This window comes from Chlorocebus sabaeus, chromosome 22 (genome assembly GCF_047675955.1).
Source record: "Chlorocebus sabaeus isolate Y175 chromosome 22, mChlSab1.0.hap1, whole genome shotgun sequence".
Taxonomy (NCBI): Eukaryota; Metazoa; Chordata; class Mammalia; order Primates; family Cercopithecidae; genus Chlorocebus; species Chlorocebus sabaeus.
In genome coordinates, this window is record NC_132925.1 from 12,492,430 (window position 1) to 12,511,044 (window position 18,615).

Genomic DNA, 18,615 nt, shown 5'->3' on the forward strand with positions numbered 1-18,615 from the left:
GCCCTTTGTATCTGTCATTCTACTCTGTTACTATGTGTTTGATCTTTTTTTTAGGTTTCACATATAAGTGAGATCATGCATATTTGTCTTTCAGAGTCTTTCTTATTTCACTTAATGCAATGTCTCCTGGCCTTATCCATGTTGTTGCAAATGGCAGGATTTCCTTCTTTTTTAAGGCTGAATAATATTCCATTGTTTGTACACACACACAGACATCACATTTTCTCTATACATTCATCTATTGACCGACTCAGGATAATTTTCATATCTTGGCTATTATAAATAATGCTGCAATCTCTTGGATATGCCAATTTAATTTCTTTTGATATATACCTAGAAGTGGAATTGTTTGATCATATGGTATTTCTGTTTTTAAATTTTTTAGGAAATTCCATACTATTTTCTACAATGGCTGTGTCAATTTATATACACACCAGTAGGTTCTTTTCTCTCCACATCCTTGCCAACATTTATCTTTTGACTGTTTGATAAAAGCCATTCTAACAGGTGACAGGTGGTATCTCACTGTAGTTTTTGATTTTCATTTCCCTGATGATTAGTGATGTTGAACATCTTTTCATATACCTGCTGACTAGATGTATATTTTCTTTTGAGAAATATTTATTCAGGTCCTTGACCTATTTTTCAATTGGCTTTTTTTTTCTATTGAGTTGTGTAAGTTTCTTATGTATTTTGAATATTAACTGTTTATCAGATACATGAGTTGCACACATTTTCTCTTATTCTGTGGGCTACCTTTTCATTTTGTTGATTGTTTCCTTTGCTATGCAATAAATTTTTAGTTTGCTGTAGTCCTACTTATTTAGTTTTGCTTTTGTCATCTGTGTCTTTGGCATCATATAAAAAAATCATTACTAAAACTAACGTCATGGAGAGTTTTTTTCTATGCATTTTTCTAGGAGTTTTATGGTTTCAGGTACATTTAAGTCTTTAATCCATTATGAATTGATTTTCATGTAAGGTCTAAGAAAAGGGTCCAATTTAATGATTTTTTTTTGGCATGTGAATATCCAGTTTTAAAAACGTTATTTACTTAAGAGTCTATTATTTCCCCATTCTTAGCACCTTTGTTGAAAATTGGTTGACCACATATGTATGGGTTTATTTCTGGGCTTTCCTATCTGTTCCATTGGCTTATGTGTCTAATTTTATACTGGTACCATATTGTTTGGATTACTATAGATTGGTAATATAGTATGAAATCACAAAGTGTGCTTACTCCAATTACTTCTGTTCAAGATTGCTTTAGCTATTCAGGATGTTTTATATTACTATGAATTTTGCAGTTTGTTTGCTTTTGCTATTTCTGCAAGAAATACTGTTGGAATTTTGATAGGGGTTCCATTGAATTTGTAGATTTTTTGGGTAGTTTGAACATTTTTAATAATATTCTTTCTTTCAATCCATGAACATGAAATATTTTTCCACTTATTTGAGTTTTCACAAATTCTTTCATCAGTTGTTTTATACTTTTCAGTGAATAGATCTTTCATCTCCTTGGTTAATTATTTTCCTAAATATTTTGTTCTGTTTCATGCTATTGCAGATGCTGTTGTTTTTCTTGATTTCTTTCTTGGACAGTTTGTTGTTAATGTATAAAAATGCAACTGATTTTTGTATGTTCATTTTGTATCCTACAACTTTACTGAATTTGTTTGTTCTAATAGTTTTTGGGGTGGTCTTTAGGGTTTTCTATGTATGATTATGTTATCTGCAGAGACAATTTTACTTCTTCCTTTCCATTTTTTTTTTTTTTTTTTTTGCAGATGAACATCCAATTATTACAGCACCATTTGAAAATACTGATTTTTTCCTCCACTGAATTGCTTATACACTTTTGTCAAAAAATCTGCTGTTTTAATACATGTTTCTTTTTCCCAACTTTATGTTTTGTTCCATTTACCTGTTTGTCTAATTTTATGCTAATACTAGACTGCTTTGGCTATTGCTGTTTTTTAATAAGATTTGACATCAGGTAATTGCTGATCTTTCAGCTTTTTCCCTTTACAAAGTGTTCTTGAATAGATATTCAAATTTTTTGTATTCCAACACTTCACCCAGATTTTTCTTATATTAACATCTAAACATTTAACATGCCAGGGTCAAAACAAACAAACAAAATAACATGGTACAATATCCTTAACAGACTTTAATAGCATTTTACCATTTTTTTTTTTCCTATGATGGGCTTTTTACTGAGCCAGGATTAAATATAGTATACCATTTTGCATTTAGTCATTATGTTTAAATTTCTCCAATCTGTGAATATTCTATCTTTCCTTGATTTTTACTGACTTTGACACTTTTAAAGAGTACTATTAAAATATTTTGTCAAATTTGGTCTTGTCTGGTGTTTTCCTATGAAAAGACTGGGTTCATGGACTTGGGGGAAGTGTATTTTACCTTTTACATATTGTTGGATTTGACTGGCTAAAATTTGGTTTACCTTTTTTATCTACATTTATAAGAAATATTGATGTATAGTTGCTTTTTGAAAAATCGGCTGGGTATGGTGACTCACCCCTGTAATCCCAGCACTTTGGAAGGCAGAGGCGAACGGATCACCTGAGGTCAGGCATTCGAGACCAGGCTGGCAAACATGGTGAAACGCTGTCTCTACTAAAAATACAAAAAACTAGCTGGGCGTGGTGGCAGTCTCCTGTAATCCCAGCTACTCAGGAAGCTGAGGCAGGAGAATCGCTTGAACTTGGAGGCGGAGGTTGCAGTGAGTCGAGATCGCGCTATTGCACTCCAGCCTGGGTGAAAGAGTGAGACTCCATCTCAAATATAAATCAATCAATTAATCAATCAATCAATCAAATAAAAAATAAAAATAAAATAAAATAAAAATCTAGTAGTTTTTATTTTGGTTTTGGTATTAGAGTAATGCTTGATTCATAGATGGAGTTGAAAATAAATCCTCCATTTTAATTTTCTGAAATAGTTTGTGTAGAATTGGCATTATTTCTTTCTTAAAGACTTGGTACGATCATCAGTGAAGTCATCAGACTCTGAAATTTTTTTATGGGAGAGTTTAAACTCAAATTCAACCTATTTAATAGAGATATGAGATTTTAGGTTTTCTATTTGTTCTTGAGTGAGCCTTGGAAATTTGTGTATTTCAAGAAATACCTCTCTTTCATCCTAGTTGTCTCATTTATTGGCATAATAGTCTTCATTTTTTTGGTTATCCTTTTTAATATCAGTAGTGTGTAGTGTCTGCAGTAACATCACCTCTCTTAATCCTGATATTTGTAATTGTGTCTTTTCTTTTTTTGAGATGGAGTCTCTCTCTCTCTCTGTCACCCAGGCTTGAGCGCAGTGGCTTGATCTTGGCTCACTGCTTCCTCCACCTCTCAGGTTCAAGCGATTCTCGTGCCTCAAGCACCCTAGTAGCTGGGATTAGTGGCGTGCGCCACTACGCCTGGCTAATTTTTTGTTTTTAGTAGAGATGGGGTTTTGCCATGTTGGCCAGACTGGTCTTGAACTCCTTATCTCAAGTGATCCTCTGGCCTGGGCCTTCCAAAATGTTGAGACTACAGGTGAAAGACACCATGCCCAGCTTTCTTTGAATTTAATCCTTTATCTGTATGACCAAATGTTTTCAATTTTATTTATTTTCTGAAAGAACCACCTATCAATATACTTGATTATCTAGTTTCTATCTCATTGGTTTCTCTAATCTCTAGTATTTTCTTTCTTCTACTTAATTTTAGTTTAATAGGACCTTCTTCCTTTTTTTATTTCTTAAGGAGGAACCTAATGTCATTAATTTGAGAACTTCCTTCATTTTTGATACTGTCATTTATTGCTACAGATAGCTCCCCTTCCTACGTTCAGTTCAGCTTTAGGAACATCCCACACATTCTCAGTATATTGTATAAAATGTATATGTAGTATAAACATGAAACATATTCACATATATTTCTGGTATTAATTTATAATTTAATGTCATTGCCAAATCTGAGAATATACTGTGCATTATTTGAACTCAATTAAATTTATTGACACTTGTTGTATGGTTTATAATATTTTGGTGAATATTTCATGTCCACTTAAAAGAAGAATTTGGCATTGAATATTCTATGAATATCAGTTAGCTCAAGTTAGTTGATGGCATTTTTGAAATTTTATATACCCTTACTGATTTCCTGCTTGCTCCTATTTATTAATGAAAAAGAGTTATTGCAATTTCCAATGACAAGTTTTCTATTTATTAGGAATATACCTTGAAAAAGGAAGTAGGATGAAGTAGCAAGGAGCATCAGTGCATTAACAGAGAAGTAAAAAATACAAAAGAATTAGATACAGAAAACTGTGACCTTTCCTGGATTACTAGGCATTTATCCCCTCTCCACAAAACTTTCAAGTACTCTCTTATATTTGCAATAGGATGTCTGTGCTTTTATTGAATTTTTAGAGATAATTATATATGAAGTATCCATGATTATCATAAATCCTGTTAAATATCGGTATTGAAGAAAATTTGTGACCCATATGTATTTACTCAGCAAGCAATGACTTCATTTCCTGAATTTTAATATGTTATTCTCTTAAGTTTTCTATATTCTAAATTGGGGTTTTAATAATATAATATGTATGTAGAGGGAATTTAATTTCTGCCTTTTCAAAGGTTATGTCTCATTTTTTTATTTTTGTTTCATTTTGTTTTCTTCTTTAATACATTGGCCAGATTTTCCTAAACAATGTTAAATGTAGTAGTGATAGTAAATATGCTCATCTTTTATCAACTTGTAGTGGGACTAGCTCACATTTAACTACCATGTGAATAGTTTGCTTTTGCTTTCATATGTTTGTTATCATTAAGTAACTAGTTTTTCTTAGGAGCTTACAGAGTTTTATGAGAAATGGAGGTTGGATTTTATCAAATGAGTGTTTAAAATATCTATTAAGATTTATTTCTGAATTATGAAAATGACAAAATATAGTGCTTCCTAATAATTTAACATAATTGCTTTGTTTAAATAAGATCAACTTGGGTCACAATAGACTATTTAATTATACTGTTAAATTTAGTGTTTTATTTTATTTGGGAATTTCTGCGAATGACTAAGTTAATTGCTCTATTCCTTTTAAACTTTGAACTATTTTTATCATGTTTTAATGTCTGAATGACATATAGCAGTTTCACAGAACAAATGGAGAATTTTTCTATATTTATGGTACTCTGAAAATGTTCATATAACATTATAAATATCTATTTATTCAAAGTTTGAAGGAACTTGATTATAAAAATAATTTGGACTATTTCAGTTAATTCTTTCATAGGGGTATTTATTTTCTCCCATATTTATAGCCTCATTGAAGTTTCTCCCATTTTTTAGTTATCTGTATGTAATATTTACATGCATCTAGCAAAACACTTTCTTTGAAATGAAAGTGTCATTTTGCTAAGTCTGAAACTGGGACACATTCAGAAATGCTATTTTTCTCTGGTTTCTGTCTCAAATAGACTCTTGTTCTATTTGTTTTGAATTTGATTATTCCTCTTTATATTATAGCAGGATTTAAACATTACATTCTTCACTACCCACCCCCACCTCACTCTCCAACTCTCTCGTTAAGTTTTCATCACATCTGAGTACCATATCTTGGTTTACTCCTTAATGTTTCACCTTTCAGTGCAATTTTGTTTCTGATGTGTCTTTTTAAATTAGCATCATTATAATTTTTTGCACTTTTTATTGAAGTAAAGGAACATACAAAAATACACATACTGTAAGTGTTAAAGCTCAATTATCAATAAGTGAATTCATCCGTGCAATCTCCGTCCAGATCAAGACACAGAACGTTACCAGTATCCCAGAAGATCCTTCTGTGTGTTCTCTCCAACTCTCCACCTCCTCAAGTGTATTATTAGCCTGACTATAAAATTATGAAGTATTTTTGTGTGTATGATTCTTTTTATTCAACATTTTGAGGCTGAACACCATGGCTCACACCTGTAATCCCAGTATTTTAGGAGGCCAAAGCGGGTAGATCACCTGAAGTCAGCAGTTCAAGACCAGCCCGACCAACATGGTGAAACCCTGTCTATACTAAAAACACAAAAATTAGCCAGGCATTGTGGCACATGCCTGTAATCCCAGCTACTTGTGAGGCTGAGGCAGGAGAATTGCTTGAACCCAGGTGGCGGAGGTTGCAGTGAGCCAAGATTGCACCATTGCACTCCAGCGTGGGCAACAAGAGTGAAACTCCGTCTCAAAAAGGAAAAAAAGAAAAAAAAAAAAAAAAAGAAACATTTTGTAGTGGTATAGTGCTATATATTCTGTTAATTTTCATTGTTGTTTGATATTTACTGAAGAACTATATTACGATTTATTTATATATTCTGCTATTGATTGACAGTTGATTACAGTTTGGAATGTAAACTTTTTATAGCGTATAAAAAATACTAATTTAGATCGGGCATGGTGGCTCACGCCTGTAATCCCAGCACTTTGGGAGGCTGAGGCGGGCAGATCATGAGGTCGGGAGATCAAGACCATCCTGGCTAACACGGTGAAACCCCTTCTCTACTAAAAATACAAAAAATTAGCCGGGCGTGGTGACGGCGCCTGTGGTCCCAGCTACTCGGGAGGCTGAGGCAGGAGAATGGCGGGAACCCGGGAGGAGGAGCTTGCAGTGAGCCGAGATCGTGCCACTCACTCCAGCCTGGGCGAAAGAGCAAGACTCTGCCTCGAAAATAAAATAAAATAAAAAATACTAATTTAATGCTACAACCCCAGTTGTACCAACTTAACATTGCCACCAGCAGTGTCTGAGCATTTTATTTAATCTGTATACTCGCCAATTATTGCTTTTTTTAGTTTTATGTTAATCACATTCTGATAATGTGTAGCAATATCTCCGTTTTTTAAATATGCACTTTACTGATTTTTTATTTTCATTTTTTGAGACAGTGTCTAATTCTGTCACCCAAGCTGGAGTGCAGTGACATTATCATGGCTCACTGCAGCCTGGATTCCCTGGGCTCAGAGTAGCTGAGAGTACATCTGTGAATTAATACGCCCAGCCAATTTTTTATTTTTATTATTTTTATTTTTTTTGTAGAGACAGGACTTTGCCACATTGCCCAGGCTGGATTCCATTGATTTTAATGAAGCTGAGGGTTTTTTTCATATATGTGTTAGCCATTTGTATATCCTTGTTTGTGAAATGGTTGTTCATGTGTTTTGCCCATTATAATAGCGTTGCCTTTTTTTCTTAGTAATATGCAGATTATCATGGCGATGAGTTTTTTTTCATATATATATGTATTGTAAATTTTTTTACATTCTGTGATTTGCCTTTATTCTTTCCAATATGATGTCTTTTGGTTATTGGGAGTTCTTAAGTTTATCAACTCTTAATGGCTACAACTTTGCATGCTGTTTAAGAAATCTTTGCATGCTCCAAATCCATGAAGTTATTTCATTTTGCCATCTAGAAACTTGGTAGAATAGTCTGTAGTATATTGTAGTATGTGCATTTTCTCCCCTCACGCCAGATCCAACAAGCACGAGAAACCTCAGTGTTTGTTACTCACACAGGCATATGCAAAGCAAGGAAAATCTTTGAGTGGGCAGCAGTGGTGTCTCACCAGTGAGAGTCTGCTTTTATATGTCTCACAGGAAAGAAGGGGAAGAGAGAGAGTGAGGTCATGTTGGAAAGATATACAGAAGTTACTATAATTATACAGTCTAGATAAGATGTGCCTGTAATGGTGGCATTCTACAGAAAACAGTGAATTAAGATATGGAAGTGATCAAACCAAGAGGTCTTGGTGTCTAAATGGCTTGGGAGGGTGAAGTTGCCATGGATGATTTCAAAGAATCTGAATTAAATGACTCAGTGTTTGGAACTGAGACAGAAGATATAGAAAAATATTTCTCTGGAAAGAAAAATAACTGTATTAAATTTTTATTGCTTTGTGTTTGAATTGTTTTTGGAACTTTTGGATAAGGAAGCTTGATTATTTGGAAATACTATCTGGAACCTCAAGAGATAAGCCAGAACTAGAAACAATAAATTAAGAAGTTAATGTATGTAACTAATGTTGTTGGTACTTGGAAAATTCCACAAAGAATGATGTAAGGCTTGAAAAACAAGTGAATTATGATACTAATAAGATATATTTGAAAAATAAATGCAAAGAAAATGTAACTATGTGAAAAGTCACCGTGACATAAAGAAAAAACTTCTAGCAACAATAGAGTTGATAGCAAATTAACTGGATAAGTTGGCACATATGAGAAATAAATTTGTCCATCAGAAATTGGGTTGGTAAGTCATGGAAACATAGAGTCATGGAACTTCTCATTCTTCAAGGGCCTCAGGCCAACGACTTAATTGATTGATTTCAGAATCTGTTGTGATCACTTTGGTTTTAGTTTTTTTTTTGTATCGTGTACCTTGATCAAAAACCTGAAGAAAAAGAAAGCTTGGACCCTGAAAAATAAAATTGTGTGGCATGACACCCTATATGAATTGCCTTTAAGAAGTAGCATAGGTCTCCTTGTTGAATGATAGATGCTTACATCACTTTTGGCCAGCTACAAGGTTCTCTCTTTTTAAGAAACTTCTATAGTTCATTTAAAAATCCTAAACATAACTGATGTGATTACTTAGGAATAAACTGAAAAGAGAAGAGAACTAGTAATATAACTCTTAGAATTATATTGGGATGAGAGCAAAAGAAAAAAATTCAGTGGAGACCTGGAAAAAAATAAGAGGATAAGGGTAGAGAATCAGAGTGTGGAGAAATAACGGATAGCAATGAAACAGGAGTTTTAAAAGGGTGTAGCCAAAAGTTTCAATGTTGCAGTGGTGACAAATAAGAACTAAAAATATGCAATCAACTTTTGGAAGTAAACTAAAAGATGATAGTCATGGGTAACTGAATCTAAATTGAAAATAAACATTTGAAGCTTCCTTTTTATTTTTCTCTGAGTTTTTTTTTTTACACAAAAAACTTATCACAGATTTCTATTTGCTTGTTTTATAAATGTAATAATTAAAAGAGTACCAGTGGTAACTACTGCATTTTATTAAGCACCTATAATATCTTGGCACTGTCAGAATATATATATATACACACACACACACACACATATACACATATATATGTGTGTGTATATATAGATGTGTGTATATATATATTTATTTATTCTTTAGCCCAATAAGTTAAATATCATATTTGTCTATTTTACAGATGGTGAATTGGGGTTTTGAAAGTTTAATTCAAAAGATATGCATAGCGATACACTAAGTGGCTGCAATACGCATTGTAGCTGGAATTTGACATAACACCTGTGCTCTAGTCAATACAAGAGAGTACTTAAGAAAATTAATATTTCTATCAGGACCTCTTCTGACCTCTCCTTACTATTTTGTTAACAGGCATTATTTACTCGGGAGAAAAAAGTATAGGAAACTAAAGAAAATACTGAAGATAATCTCAAATGGTGACAATCTTTTTCAATCTCGTCTGCACTTCAATTTTGGAATAGTCTATAATATTTGAGAATTAACAGAAATATTACAAGATATAAGCTAGCAACTGTTATGTAAAAGTATCCATCTTCCATGGATTCCAGCTAAAAGACTAACAGTTACTAAAACATCCCCACAAGCTAACTGCTTTTGAAAAGACCTCTACCACAACACAAGATGGTGCCATTAGCATATTATGGTCAACACTTTGTGCCATTAGACTATTTCTGCCAACTGTCCTCAGCCAATTCATTAACGCATCAACGTACAGGTGAAAAACTAAATCAATTCAATAACCAACCTGTAGCCAAAGTGCAATCCCGTAGCAATCACCTTGCAGAACTTCCACTGGGCTCCAAGAGGAAGGTCTGGAGATGCTCAGTATTGCCATCTCCCAAATCTCAGAACAAAATTTCACAGAGCTTCTGTGATAGGATTCTGAATTCACCATTGTCCCATGCCAAGCATCAGAACACACCTTCACTAGGCCTCCACTGGAGAAGTTCATTGTGGCCTGCTCAAAGAGCTCTGAACTCTCATTTGTTGCACTCCAAAGCTCAAACGACATCTTCATCTGACCTCAAAATGACATCATCACAGGAGCTCAATCAAACAACCCTGAGTTCACAATTGCCCTTCTCTAAACCTCAGACAACATCTCCAAGCCTAGATGTTTGCTGGCAATCACCTTCATTGAAGTCTCATCAAAGGGTCTCAAGTTCATCATTATTTCACCTCCAAAATCAAGAAATACCTTCCATAAACATCATTTCGACATCATCTTCCTTAAGACCCAAACGAAAAGCCCTTAGCTCGATATTACTTCAATCCAAACCTCAGAAAACAGCCTCATTGGACTGCCTTTGGACATCTTTATTGCAGCACAATCAAAGATCTTTGAGTTCACCATCACTCAACACAAAACTTCAAACAAGTGACTTATTTTGGACATCACCTTCTTTCAAATCCAATCAAATGGCTCTTACCTCTCCATCACTTGACTCTAGATTTCAGAAAATATCTATATTGAACTCTAACCCCACTGTTGCCAGCTTACCATTGTCCCACTCAAAAGCAAGGCAATCAGCATCATCATATTTTGTCCACCCATCTGAGATTTTACCATTATTTCAGCTCAATTCTCAGCCAATGTTTATGCTTGATTGTAACTTCCAGACTCCCAGTTCACCCGTCTGTCACTCCAAGTTTCAGAATACCACTTCACCAAATGACAAACACAAAGTCACACATCTGCCATCACCCCATCCAAAAACAAATGTCTCAGGTCAATTATTATCAAGCTCCAAACACTGCACCAGGAACACAGCTGCTTCAACACTAGGTTTCAGACTCCAGAGTAAAAGCACCTTTGAGATTTCTCCAAAGACAGAATCAAATAAAGAAATTCCATGGACTTTAAAGTATAGTCAGCCCTGCATTGTTAAAGGTGGAACCGTCCCTGATGATGTTGTAAATAAAATCGTCAATTCTATCTCGAAGACCAGAATACAGAGGGATCTCTGTAGGCAGATTTTGTTTCGAAGAATGAGGGGAAGGCCAAATCCTCATCCTGGTCCTCGCCTGTCATCAAATTATGTGGTTTGCTTAGCTTGTGCTTCCTGCATAAAGTCTCCATGTAACCATTTTAGAGGAAAGAAAAATCCTCGTTGTGCAACACTTTCTGTCATACCAACACCTGAGGCCAATTCTGAGGGCAAAATAGAAGTGAAATTAGTTCTTATCCTTTCTCTACCAGAGACTTTCTCATCTTGTCTCCCATTCCCTATGAAAGAAAACCAGCCTAATGAAGCCCCTGAAGACAACCTTGAAGGAGTAGAGAAGACACCACAGTTTTTCCCCACATCTGAACGGGATATCCAGGGACTTAATATGAAGCAGAAATGGTGGACGGTAGCCCCTGAAAACAAAGTTATAGACCAACAGCCCCAGGCTATTGACTGGCTGTTTTATGTTAAAAAAAAAAATTCTCAGCCACAATCCCTGCTCCCACCCTCCTCCTCCTCCACTTCGTCTTCCTCCACCACCTCCTCCTCCTACTCTGTTGCCTCTGCCTCCTCCTCTTCGTCTTCTTCCTCCTCTTCCATCTCACCCTCTTCTCCCCCTCCTTCCAAAGAGTGTATCACCCTCACTCTCTCACGCAGTGTATTCCCTAAGGTACGTAGTTACCATCGGTTGCCTGCAGGGGTCTCCTGGCTTGAGTTTATATGTAGTAAAGATTACCAGCTGCATCCCAGAAAACCAAATCGAAGCCAGTCATCATCTCTCAAAACAAAGCCTGTGAGGAACAACAATACAGTAAAATGGAGAAAGAGAGCAAACACACTGTTCAAATTTTTCCGGACAAAATGAGAAATTGTGATTAAATTAACTTTTAGTCTGTTTGAAGGCATTGATCTCTTAGTTCTTTGAGACTAGTGTTTGAGTTCCAGGGAACTATTATCCTAAGGTCTATTTTCTAGTTAAATAATAGACCATGATCTTCTAGAAGCCCAAAACTGAATCCTATGTTTTTGACTGAATGTCTGGCTTATAGTAGCCACTTTGTAATTACTGTTGAATTTAACATAGTTGGCCATAGACCAGAAATACTTCATCTGTCTTAAATGTATCTAGCTCATTAATATTCTCTTTCCTCAGAAGCCAATCTATGCTAATCTGTTTCCCTATGTTTAATGAAAAATCAGATCATGTTCAATGGGTAAGAAAATCTATAAAGAGAAATCCTTTCAATTATGTGTTTGTAGGGAAAAGTCTTCTATGTCAATATCCTACACTTTGAAGTCCAATGATTTATTCAACTTTAGTTAATAAATATGAAGAAAGAATAACTACTGTTACAAATAATCCTACTTAATGCTGACTGTGTTGATATTTTAATTATGGGCTCTTAAGTCACCTGTTCATCATGGCTATCTATACAAACAAAACGAGTTAATAAAAAATGTTTTTGTTCCACTCGGTCTACTGGTAGTGGGAAGAGAGGGAGTTGCCTTACTTACCCACCTTAAGTGTTAATTTCCATTTCCAATGGCTAGAATTTACATACTCTCTTACATACACTAACGACTCACAATCCCACTTCTCCACTCCACATCTTTTCTAGTCACTGGACTACATATTGGACATTTCCAGCTGGAGCATGGTACAGGCATCTCAAGCTCCACATGGCCAAGCCAAAATTCATCATTTTTACACTTAGAGTTTACATCTTTGAATCTATAATTCTCGGCTCCTCTATTCCCTGTCATTTGTCACCATAATGTCATGGTGTGTTTCTCATTGCTTGTTCCTCTCTAACTTCGTTAATTCTATGGCATTATTACTTCTAGAATCCAGCTCTTTTTTTTTTTTCTTTCCATCCTCATTGCCACCCTGCCAGTTGTGGTCATAGCCATATATCACTTCGATATCAAAATAACTTGTGTGATGGTTAATATTAAATGTCAACTTGATTGGATTGAGGAGTGGGGGAGTCAGTGGACTGGGAGAGGCATACTCACCCTCAATGTGGGTGGATACCATCTAATCAGCTGCCAATGTGGCTGGAATAAAGCAGGCAGAAGAAGGTGGAAAGAGCAGACTTGCTGAGACTTCTTGTCTCCATCTTTCTCCCATGCTGGATGCTTCCTGCCCTCGAACATCGGACTCCAAGTTCTTCAGCTTTTGGAATCTTGGACTTACATCAGTGATTTGCCGATCTTCGGCCACAGACTGAAGGCTGCACTGTTGGCTTCCCTACTTTTGAGTTTGAGACTCCAACTGGCTTCCTGGCTCCTCAGCTTGCGGAAAGCCTATTGTGGGACTTAATCTTGTGATTGTGTGAGCCAATTCTCCTAATAAACTCCCTTCATATATTCATCTATCCTATTAGTTCTGTCCCTTAGAGAACTCTAATACAATTTGTAAACATACACGTTGACTTTTGAACATATTTCTGAGACATTAATTTGTTACCATGGTGGCATGTTTTTCCCATTGCTTATCCCTCTCTAACTTCATGAATTCTATGGCCTTATTATTTTCTAAAATCCAGCATGTTTTTTCCATCCCTACTGCCATCCTGCTAGTTGTGGTCATAGCACAACTGTGGTGTGGCTGTGGTTATAAGCAGCCACTGTACTGCTTATAATCCTTTAATCACTGCCCATTGTTTTCTGTGAAAAGTCTAAATTCCTTTCCTGATTGAACAAAGATAACCTCTCAGAACGGATTTCCTCTTCTATTCCAGCCTCCTACCAATGCTTCAGGCATGCTGGTTTCTTTATAATGCAGAGAATGTGTCCAGCCTTCTCTTACATCCTACATTTTAAATAAACAATTTTGCTGTCTAGAAAGATCTTTCCATTTATCCATTTTTATCCTCTAGGGCTCTGCTTTGTGTTAACATCTTAAGGGAAACCTTTTCTTGATTCACTTACAAAGGGGTTAGTTGGCCTTCCTCTTGCCAGGAAATTCTGTGTTTAATCGTTGTACTGCTCTTAACCACACTATCTTGCAACCATTTCTTATCTCTCTTCACTTAAGACTGAAAACTTTGTACAGCATGTTTTGCTGTTTTTTCTTTTCTTTGCCTAGTCTTTGGGAACAGAGTAAATGTCCTAAAGTATGTGTTGATATTGATATTGAGTTAATGCTATTGAAGTTCTTCCTCCTTTTTTTAGAGTTATAGAAACTTTATTTCTTAATAGTCTTACTGAGATATAATTGACATGCAGTAAACCATACATGTTTAAAATACACAATTTTATAAGTTTGGACAAATGTCAACAACCATGAAAACATCATCACAATCAAGATAATCATACATAAAGATAAGAAAAAACTGATGATGACATTCAAACATTTTCTCATACCACTTTGTAATCGCTCTTCTATCTTTCCTGCCCTCCAAACAACTGATGATCCACATTTTGTCACTATATGTTAGTCTGTATAATCTAGAGTTTTACATAAATGGAATTGTGCAGTATGTATTCTTTTCTATCTGTCTTCTTATACATAGAATAATTATTTTGAACAAAAAAATAATAATTATTTTGAAATTTATTCATGTTGTTTCTTCCATCAACAGTTCATTCCTTTTATCAGTAAGTTGTGTTTCCATTTTAATTTAGTTAAAATATTTTATAATTTCTTTCTTGATTTCTTCTTTGAACCATTAGTTATTTAGAAATACATTATTTAATTTTCAAATATCTGGAGACCATAATTTCTTTTGATTGTTTAGAGTAACTAAATCTCTTGTTTGCTGTTCATGTATTTTGCCACCAGCATTCTTTTAACCAACTTCACAGCGCCTTTGTTTTCAGGACCTTATGGCTGCTACTCCAACTTCACTGTTCATTATAACAATTGGGTCCACCTTGCTTGTGGGGTTATGTGTCATCACCTGGCCTCTCTTATTTCAGGATCCTTTTAAAAAATGTGTGTGTATATGTATGTGTGTGTATATATACATATATAATTTTACTTTAAGTTGCAAATCAAAACCACAATGAGATATCATCTTAAACAAGTAAGAATGGCGATTATTAAAAAGTCAGGAAACAATAGATGCTGGTGAGGCTGTGGAGAAATAGGAATGCCTTTACACTTGTTGGTGGGAGTGTAAATTAGTTCAATCATTGTGGAAGACAATGTGGTGATTCTTCAAGGATCTAAAACCAGAAATACCATTTGACTCAGCAATCCCATTGCTAGGTATATACCCAAAGAAATATGAATCATTCTACTACAAAAACACATGGGCAGATATGTTTATTGCAGTATTACTTACAATAGCAAAGACTTGGAACCAACCCAAATGCCCATTAATGATACACTGGATAAAGAAAATGTGGCATGTATACACCGTGGAATACTATACAGCCATAAAAAAGAATGTGATCCTATCCATTCTAGGGACATGGATGAAGCTGAAAGCCATCATCCTCAGCAAACTAACACAAGAACAGAAAACCAAACACTACATGTTCTCACTTAAAAGTGGGACTTGAACAATAAGAGCACATGGACACAGGGAAGGGAACATCACACACTGGGGCCTTTTTGGGGGACAGGGTCCAGGGGAAGGCGGCAAGGAGAGGGAGAGCATTAGGACACATACCAAATGCTTGTGGGGCTTAGAACTTAGATGACGGATTGATAGGTGCAGCAAACAACCATGGTACAGGTATACCTATATAACAAACCTGCACACTGCACATGTATTCCAGATATTTCTCTTTTTTAATTCTTTGAAATAAGTAATTTTTTTATTGTTCTGCATCTTTCTCATAATATTAATATGAATAATTCTCTCTACCTGTTGTTTTGGTAAGAACTTATATAAAAATGTTACTGACAATGGCAATTGTCTTTGTCTTATTTCTTATGTCAAAAGTGTTTCTTTCTAGCATTTTAATATCAAATATAATGATGAGAAAGAACTGATGTATGCGATCAAGGCTTACTGCAACCTCTTTAGAAAACCATTTTGACACACGTTATATTCATCTTGAACTATGCTCTGATGAAGCTCATAACTTGTAATTGTTTTTTTAATATCTACTAGACTAAATTTCATGAGTAGAGTTCCTGTGTATATTTTGTTCACCACTAACTCCTCAGGACCTGGTGGTACCTGGATCATACTAAATACTTTATAAATATTTGTGAATCAGTTTAAACTGAGTAGTTCAACTGATTTTTATTTATTGATGCAACTTACTGTTTGATTTTTCATCTTTTAGCTTGTTTTCTAAACTTTGTGTTTCATTGTAGCATCTTTTTACTTCTTTCCTTTATTTTATGGACTATGATTTAGTTGTTCTGAACTTTTCCATGCTATAGGAAGTTATTTATCTTTTTCTTAATTCTAACAGTATCTGCTTTCAAGTTTTGTTCCCAGAGAATTCTTTAACCTATATTTTTCTGGTATTTTAATTTGTAAATAAAACTGGATGGAGTTTATAGGTAAAAATGTCTATACAAGCAACACATATTCAACTATCTCTCTTCCAGCTTCTATTGAGATACCAGGAAAATTCCAACATAGGGAACAACAGGTGTTAGTGCCAGAAAGGTCAGTAAATTTCTGTCAAATCTTTTACAGATGAGAAAATATTTAAGGAAGGGTAGAAGGACTCACAATTTACTATATTTGAGGGAAAAAATTATCTAAAATAGAATAGAAAAAAATTAATAGTACCTTAATAATGCTTCTTGCCTTAAATAGAAAAGGCTAGATATGAGAACACAGTACATAACAGTCAAGGGACAGAAAGTAGATCCTATGATTTTTCACATTCAATCATACTAGTTAAGGTAAAATGTTATGAAACATGTGGATAATAATTTGACAATAATGTCAAAGCCTTTATAATATACATAACTGTTTTCCATATGGTCTTCCTCCTTGGAATTTATTTTAAAGAAATTATTGTGACATTGTAGACTTATAAGTAACCATTGCTCTTTGCTTATAATTGTGAGAAATTGTTCATTTATAGAAAGGTATTTAAATAGACTATAATATGTTCAGGTGATATTTTCCTAGCAATAATATTTGTTATTATAAGTATTGCACCAATATTTATTTTAGAAGTAGAACTATCTATGCTAGGAAAATATTTCGTGAGAGCTCTTGGGCCTGGCTAGTGATCCTGAGCATGTGATGGAAGAAGAAAATGAAACAAAGAGGAGATAGCTAAACTACTGTATCTAAGTTTTGAACAGAAGCTTTAGATAAGAGAGAGCAGAGAAAAACAAGGAGGCTATATCATTTATGATTTAAGTAGAACATATCAAATTGTAAGATAGATCAAGTACAGTTTATATATGATCTTACTTTGTAAAACATTAAAATGATGTGTGTCTATGTGTGCCCTTGTATAATATCTGTTTCATATATATGAGAAAGATGAATGACTGGAAGTAAAATACCAAAATGTTGAAAAAAGTGGTTACTACTGGGTGATATGGTTTGACTGTGTCCCCACCCAAATCTCATCTTGAATTATAGCTCTTATAATTCCCATGTGTTGTGGGAGGGACACAGTGGGAGATAATTGAATCATGGGAGTGGTTTCCCCCATACTGTTCTTGTGATAGTGAATAAGTCTCAAGCAATCTGATGGCTTTATAAGGGGTTTCCCCTTTCTCTTGGTTCTCATTGTCTCTTGTCTGCTGCCATGTAAGATGTACCTTTCACCTTCCTCCGTGAGTGTGAGGCTTCCCCAGCAATGTGAAACTGTGAGTCCATTAAACCTCTTTTTCTTTATCAATTACCCAGTCTTGGGTATGTCTTTATCAGCAGCATGAAAACTGACTAACACAGTAAACTAGTACTGGTAGAGTGGGGCGCTGCTGTAAAGATACCTGAAAATGTGGAAGCCACTTTGGAACTGGGTAACAGGCGGAGCTTGGAACAGTTTGGAGGGCTCAGAAAAAGACAGGAAAGTGTGGGAAAGTTTGGAACTTCTTAGAGATTTGTTGAATGGCTTTGACTAAAATGCTGATAATGATACGGACAATGAAATCCAAGCTGAGGTGGTCTCAGATGGAGATGAGGTACTTGCTGGGAACTGGAGTAAAGGTGAGTCTTGTTATGTTTTAGCAAAAAGACTTGGGGGATTTTGCCCCTGACCTAGAGATTTGTGGAACTTTGAACTTTAGAGAGATGCTTTAGGGTATCTGGAAGAAGAAATTTCTAAGCAGCGAAGGATTCAAGAGGTGACTTGGACGTTGTTAGAATCATTAAGTTTTAAAAGGGAAGCAGAGCAGAAAGGTTTGGAAAGTTTGCAGCCTGATTATGTGATAGAAAAGATAATCCCATTTTCTGAGGAGAAATTCAAGCTGGCTGCAGAAATTTGCATATGGAACGAGGGGCCAAATGTTAATCACCAAGACAATGGGGAGAATGTCTCCAGGACATGTCAGAGACCTTCACAGTAGCCCCTCACATCACAGGCTCAAGGCCTAGAAGGAAAAAATGTGCACACACAGGCTCAACACCATGTGGAAGCTGCCAAGGTTTGGGGTTTGCACCCTCTGAGGTTATGGCCTGAGCTGTACCTTGGCCCCTTTTAGCTATGGCTA

At 35.2% G+C, this 18,615-nt stretch overlaps 1 protein-coding gene across 4 annotated transcripts in view; it reads left to right on the forward strand.

Annotated features, from left to right (window-relative positions):
• CSNK2A2IP (casein kinase 2 subunit alpha' interacting protein) overlaps nt 1–11,918 on the forward strand; it is a 130,108-nt gene extending 118,190 nt beyond the window's left edge. For all 4 annotated transcript variants that reach the window (XM_038003189.2, XM_038003188.2, XM_038003191.2 and 1 more), the window contains one exon: nt 9,424–11,918. In XM_038003189.2, coding sequence (XP_037859117.2) covers nt 9,694–11,886 — 2,193 coding nt within the window. In that variant the 5' untranslated portion in view covers nt 9,424–9,693 and the 3' untranslated portion in view covers nt 11,887–11,918. The remainder of the gene's footprint in view (nt 1–9,423) is intronic.
• The last annotated feature ends 6,697 nt before the right edge of the window (nt 11,919–18,615 follow it).